A 7,155-nucleotide genomic window follows, 5' to 3' on the forward strand; every position below is an offset into this window, starting at 1 on the left:
CCCACACAGCCAGCCTGGCTCCACCACTGTAACACACACACACACACACACACACATTCCACAGGGAGAAGGGGGGGACGGTGCTGGGACAGGGGCTGCAGGGACACCGGGTCGATGTGGACTCGTAATGGGGTGCAGGGTGGTCTGAGGAAAAGGAACGCTTGTGGTTGTGGTTTGGTGTGTGTGTGTGTGTGTGTGTGTGTGTGTGTGTGTGTGTGTGTGTGTGTGTGTGTGTGTGTGTGTGTGCAGTGCAGGAAGAAGTATTTAGATCTTTATAGTGAAAGTAGCAAATTACAAGTATGGATCCTGTTACTTTATGTAAATTGTATTTTTGAAAAGTCTCTGAATGACCAATTAAAACATGTTTCACAACAATGCAACGAGACGCTTTTTCCGGTCCAGGCCTCTAACTTGATGTCAGCTGAGCAACCAGGAGTGAGCAGAGCGGGGGGGGGGGGGGGGGGGGAGAGGGGGGGGCGTCACCTCAAGCTCATTATTTAACCGGTCTAGGTGTGTGTTCCGAGGCAGACTTTAATCACAGAGGAGGGGAAGAAGGAAAACTTTGTGTGTCCTGGAGGACGATTAGCTGGCGCACCGTGTTTAAGCTTAGCGACGCTCCGGAGAGCAGCCATTAGCCGCGTGCTACCGCCGAGGCTAAGTGGGGGGTGCTGCATCAGCTGGAAACACATCAGAGGTACGATCCATCCAGGAGATATTTAGCTGTCGACATGGCTAGACTCTTTTTTTGGGGGGGGGGGGGCAGACAGCGAGTTTGATTACCCAACACAGGCTATGCAGCCATGCTGCCATTGCCCTGAGGTGTCATTTCACTGCTCTGTGACGACATAAGGAGTGTGATACAATGAATGCGATAACGCACCTCCATCATGTTGTTAACGGGTATGGAGATTTCGGGGGGGGGGGCGTGCCGGTCCAGGGATAAATCGTCTACGGACCAGATTTCCCCTTCTGTGAGGAGAGAAAAATCATCTAGACTGAAACGAGCCGGATTAACGTTCCTGGGGTTAATCTTTAATTAATCTTCAGCAAAACATTCCTTGTGTGATTATGGTAAACAAATGGGGCTATTTTAGCATTGCTAATGTTAGTGGTATCACCACCTCACAGTAGTGTTTCTGTTAGTACCCCTAGCATCTTTTTCCCAGAGAATCACCGCTTAGTGCCACAAAGTAAGGCATCAACGCAGAGGGGTTTGAATTTGTATCTAAACTCAATGTGGAAGTAAAGATATTCAAACATGTCATGGGATCCTTTAGTTGTGCCTCACATCTCCAATGATCTGAGGCACCCACTTAGACAACCACTCAGCCATTGACTGACAGCCACGATCTCACACTGCTTCACAAGGTCAGGTCCATCTTTTGTCCAGGTTCTCATACAGCGACCACATGTGGGCAGAAATTCAACCTCACAAAGCATCTGTCATCCACTCAGTGTGTTATGACTGAAATGTGATGAATTTTCACATATTTCCACCTCTTCCTGTTTGCTGGGAGAGATTAGAGGGTGTTTTCCAGACAGCCCCCGAGCTGGAGGTGAATTGCATGGATGCAACCGCTGTGACTTCCACAGGCCAAAACCACACAACCTTATCTCCACGTCGGGATGTTTTCCAAAGCTCTCTGCAGCACACAGTCAAAATAACTGCGCGGTTTCGTATGTACAAAAGGAGCCCCGGCACATTCTCACAACAATAATGTAGATAAAAATGTGTTTTCATTGCAACAAAGCAGTGGGGAACTCCATGGAAGTTAATAGAACTGGATGTTGTGCGAACTCTCGTTCAGCTCGACAAAGCCAGAGTGAAGGGAAATCAGATTGAAAAAAATGTAATATTCTAAAAGAATACATAATAAATCAGCTTTTCCTTCAGCACAAAGCATTCAAATTAGTGCTTGAGAACTCACTTAACAACAGTGGTAATCCGCTCTTATGCAAGACTAAAACACACTCAGCTCTTAAACACAGCTAATTGCTTCTAGGAATGCAAATAATTCCCCATTGATTCCAAATGCCGAGAATATGTGTAGTGCTATAAAACAGTGTGTATGCATGCTGTGAAACCGCCAACAAAACACGTTAATTACAACACCGTATCTGCTGGGAACGGTTAAATCCATCACGCTAAGGATGATTTCTTCTTTTTCCAAAATAAGAGTAGTAGACAGCTGCTAAGCTCTACACTTAACCTTGAATGCACCAGTAAAAGGAACAGGCTTTACGATGAATGATGTGAGATGAGAAGGGAGGTTGTGCAGAGGGGGGGGGGTGGAACACGCTCGGTGTGCATGGGAATGCAGCTATGAAACGACCTTGAGGCGGCATCGGTAAAAGGCCTCATTAACCCCTTCGATTAACCTTCCCCAGCTCATAAGCTCCATAAAACCGAGGCATGTGCTTTGGCCCGGACTCGTGTGCACGAACCGGGGCTGGAGCGTTCGCCATTTACGCTACGTTACGTCACACCGGACGCGCTCAACCCGAGGACGCAGCAAGCGGCGACTTGTGTCGCCTCCTCCGCTAACTGCCTCAGGGAGTTGAAGATCAACACCGCGCTGATCCCGTGCTAACAAGCGAGCTAGATGGAAGGTGGTGGTGCAGGGTGAAGGTTTCCCCGGGTTGATTTATTTCCCCACGGAAGGCTTCTTTAAGATATTTCAGTCTGGCGCATGAAGTGACCTCTGCAGAAGATTAGGGAAAATCATTCACTTCAGGGGGCACACAAACATACTTTGAGGGTGTATTAGATCGCTGTGGCGCTTAGCATGATCAAATTACTGCATTAGACCGGCCAACTTATCCAATTAAGGTTGTAAAATGCATGGCTCCCGCTCAAGCGAGACGGCGGGGCCCTTGGGGCGTCGGAGAGTTCGCGGGAGGCTGTCCGCCTGCTCGTCGACGGAGCCTCGCCACATACTTCTGCTGTGGATCACAGCCTTTCATGTCTGCAAAGACCGCCGGCAGCACATGAGCGTCTTTGAGGCCAGATATGCCTCGTAGTAACATCAGCAAGGTCCACATTTGTAAAGCCGTTTACAAGCTTCGGGACTTTTTCCTCCCATCAGTATACATGAGTATACTTCCATATTCACAACCCAAAACCCAACGGGCAAACATGCAGAGCGGCTAAAACTAACATACGTTTTTTAATTCAACCCACTGGCAAATTCACTTGTGCCTGGGTCCCTGGGCGCCTCCCTAGAGAGGTACGTCCAGCTGGGAAGAGGCTCCGAGGGAGACCCAGGACTAGGTGCAGAGATTATATATATATGTATAGTCCTGGGAACGCCTTGGGATCCCCCAGTCAGAGCTGGTAGATGTGGCCCGGGAAAGGGAAGTTTGGGGGCCCTTGCTGGAGCTGTTGCCCCCGCGACCCGACCCTGGATAAGCGGTTCGAAGACGGATGGATGAAAAGAGAGTGTCATTGGGTCTAATCCCAGAGATAAGGGATTGCTCTGAGCCCCGCACCCCCCTGCCGCTGCTCCGTGAACATGACAAATAGCTTATTGATCAGCAGATGTCGTCCTAATGTCCATTTTGGCCTGAGGCGGCAGCTGCAGCCACATCCTCCGCGCAACCTGTCCCAAGCCCCGTGCAGAGTCCCCCCACCCCCATCCTACAAGGTGTGGAAAGGGTCACTGGCAAAAACGCCATATGCTACAGCAAGCAGAAAAGGGCAGGTGAGGCCGGCAACTGGCCATGTGACCCGATACTGGCCACGCTCAACCCGTAGACATTTTGCCCCCCCCCTCCTCCCCCGCTTCAACGACCGCAAACAAATGCAGGAGTGGCTGGGGAGCCGCGGTCGGCGCCCCACTGTACGATGCGCCCGACGCTGCCAAAGCGGCATTCGCTCCGTCTGATGCTGACACCGTGCCGCTGAGCTTTTGTTTCCGTCCGTCAAGGACGTGGTCAGGTTGAATAGAGGGGGCAGGAGGGCCCAGCCAGCATCCCACTGGGGTTTTGTGCTTCATTGAGCAGCGAGGCTGCGACTGAGCGTGAAGAACTGTATATGTGTGTGTGTGTGTGTGTGTGTGTGTGTGTGCGTTTAGGCTTTAAGGATGTTGAGGATGCAGCAGATGCTTCTGATGGACAATCACGAACAGACACTTTTAGTTTGTGTGCTTGTCGACGGCATTTGGTTTATAACCTGTTGATTTGAAATAGGCTCAAATGTTATAAACGTCCTCTTTAAAGGCTCGGCGTCTCCCTTTTAGTGAGTCTTTAAGTCGTGACTGTGACACGGCTGTCCTTCAGCAGCGTCAAACTACCCCATAATACGTTACAATGAGGGACGTGAATGCATCGGGTCACCGGGTCTCGATGTGGGGATGCGTGGAAGCGGAGGAATTCTCTTTCTCCTACTGACGGATTGATGGGCCCCATGTTCTGAGGGGTGGGGGGCAGACATCTATTGCATAGTGAGATGCTGCTTAATGAGGGGAAAGAGGCGTGTTCATTTTTGTCTTTGTTATTTTAGCTGAACAAAAGCCTTCATGAAGGCATTTATCACTGTCGGCACTCTGAATCCACCAAAATAAATGTGTACAAGTTGCGCCTGGTGGTTCGTTGTTTCTGGAAACTGTCTCAAAGCAGTGAGGGATTGTCACGGCATTGGCTGAATATGGACATTTTCCTTCACAGCGGAAAGACGGTTGCATCACATCCGTGCAGTGTGAGGAGGAAGCACAGAGGCTCATTGGATGGGGGGGGGGGGGGGGATTTTCAGTGCTCGTCCTGTGATACACTCCAATCCCCTACAAGTTCATGGCTTTGAAAACCACTTGGTCCTTCGGCTCGCACACAGGCCGGTCCCTCCGCAGACAGGTTGGTCTCTCTAAGTGGTCATTAGGTCACTTTGGGTGTCACCAAAGATCCCCTCCCCCCCCCCCCCCCAACCCTGCTTTAAAGAGGGCTGGGGATGACCTAAACAGGGGGGTGATTCCTTTACACATCACTGGAGTAGTAAAGGGGATGGTCAGTGGTCCATCCATCCCTCTAGCCACCCACCCAGAGACCCTTTTACCCGCGTGTCAAACCCCCGACCCTTCTCTGTTCACTCAGGGGGAAAATTACTTTGAGCTTGGGTAATATAGCTCCATTGAGATGGAGAGAAGGTTGTACAAAAGGGGGTGAAGTTAAAAAAATTGTCTTTTTTTCTAAGGGGGCCGTGCGATCGCTGCGAGGCCACGAAAGACGGGAGCGAAGAGGGGACAAGGTCACTCCGCTGGCATCTCCATAAGCTCTCCGTTCCCATTGTCTGAGGCAGGTCTACTCCAAAAGACCTCCATGTCAAATGCCCCCAGTCAACCCCAACACTGGGGCCAGAGTCTCCCCTTTGTCTCTGCCACTTTTTAGTCTGCCTCCAGCACAAAAAGCATTTCTCAAGAACAGCGTCCAAAGCTTGTCTCCAGCTCAAACAACAACGCTCTGGGAATGGATTGTCCTTCGCCAATAACACACCCGCCCAAAACGCCTTGGGATCCTCTTACCTTCGGACATTTCGCCGCTCCTCGTCGAGCTGTTTGAGGAGCTCCTCGATGCATTTGTTGGCGTCCATGTATTCCTGGCAGGAAGAGAAGAGTACAGCCAACAGTAAACAATGGAGTCAGTGTGCAAGCTGAATACAGGTTAATTGGAAACACGGGGCGAAGTCAACCGTCACCCTAAACAGAGTTGGCGTAAAATCATGTCTGGACTTTGTGTTTGCTCAGCTTTGTTTTCGTAGATGTGTGAAGTACTTTTGAGAAGGAGCGATTAATCAGTTCTGCCTCCCTCTCGCTCTGCGGGGTAACTCCAGGAGCCGCTCCTCTGTAACGGCCGGCCCCGAAGCGAGCCCAGCTGTGTAACGTCAGCTGGGAATAGCGCACGCTCGCAAAACGCGCGCGCTACCGAGTTACAGCACGGCCCAAACGAGCTAAGGCAAGGATGGAAATAACAGATGTCAGGACTCCAGTCTGGCCTAATGATTTGTTTTTTAGTGGTCCGACTACATGAAGCAGAAGGGAGGAGGGGGGCGGCGCACCTTAACCATCTGGGTTTGCAGACATGTGAGGTCTACCTGCAGTAAATAACGGCCAGTTGTGACTCGATGCTGTCAGATCAGCGCGAGTCTCAGACTAATTCATTAGTTGTTAGCTTGACAGCTCGTGACAGGCCTCCTGGGTAAAAGGTTATCTCGGTGGGACAGATGCTCCCCCATTGATTTCTAGACAGTCTGCTCACGTGCTCGCCCACTGTAATTGAATAATGGGGATTCCCATGAAGAGGGTCACAAGTCCTGGAATCTCAGTCTACAAGGGAGAGAGTCATCTGGGAGCCGTTTGTTTCCCCTGCCCTCGGGTTGGACCAGAAAGCACCGGTTCTAAAACCGTCTCTACGTTGTGTTTTTCTTTTTTTATATCGCCCTCCCCGGAGCCTCTAGTTTTCTGCGTGTCTGCTGTAATCTCAGTTCTCTAAATAGTCGATGGCAGAGATAAAGCCCATATGTGAAACACAAACAGATTCTTTTGAAAAACAACTCTCAAAACCACAAGAAACCTAAAAAAAAAGCACTTTGCCTGCAGCAACATTTCAGAGAACCCCTGAAAATGAACCTTTTGGCATGCGCACAAAAAAACAGGTCTATATGGAAATGCGACTTTTCCAACAATGAGACGAATCGCAAACCGACACACAACAAAAAAAACACGCAATGTACCTCGCAGCCTTTCGCACTGCTGGAGAACTTCCTATTTATTTGCCATGGTTAGATTCTGACCTCCCTCGGAGCAGAACCTAAAGCACGCCTGCTGTCACTGCGTGAGCTTTTTTTAACCTGTGGCCTTGAGAGCAACCTCGTGGTATTCCAGATGTTTCAGAAGCACATGTGCTTCTGGTCTAAAAACAGTAGGCGCAGTTGTTTAGTCCGCCCGCTCCTCCCGGGTTGCCGCCCCCCCCCCCCCCCCCAACTGCTGCTTCTCGAGCAATTATCGTACTTAATCACACGTGTGAGACCGCCACTCGAAGACACCCGTCACCACCAGCTTGCCCCCAAATGCCAGCACAACATGGCGGAGGCCCAGGCCCCCCCGCCGAGTTGGCAGTAAAGTGCACTCCGGGTGACCATTAAGCGACCAGGGCCGACGCCGCTGA

The 7,155-nt window shown here is 50.6% G+C and overlaps 1 protein-coding gene across 1 annotated transcript in view; it reads right to left on the bottom strand.

The window, feature by feature from the left end:
• LOC119219423 (nck-associated protein 5-like) overlaps nt 1-5,015 on the bottom strand; it is a 24,447-nt gene extending 19,432 nt beyond the window's left edge. Inside the window, exon 1 of the mRNA XM_062560907.1 lies at nt 4,973-5,015. Within this exon, the coding sequence (XP_062416891.1) occupies nt 4,973-5,015 (43 nt within the window). The remainder of the gene's footprint in view (nt 1-4,972) is intronic.
• Nucleotides 5,016-7,155: the final 2,140 nt, after the last annotated feature.

Source organism: Pungitius pungitius, chromosome 3, assembly GCF_949316345.1.
Source record: "Pungitius pungitius chromosome 3, fPunPun2.1, whole genome shotgun sequence".
NCBI classification, from domain to species: Eukaryota; Metazoa; Chordata; class Actinopteri; order Perciformes; family Gasterosteidae; genus Pungitius; species Pungitius pungitius.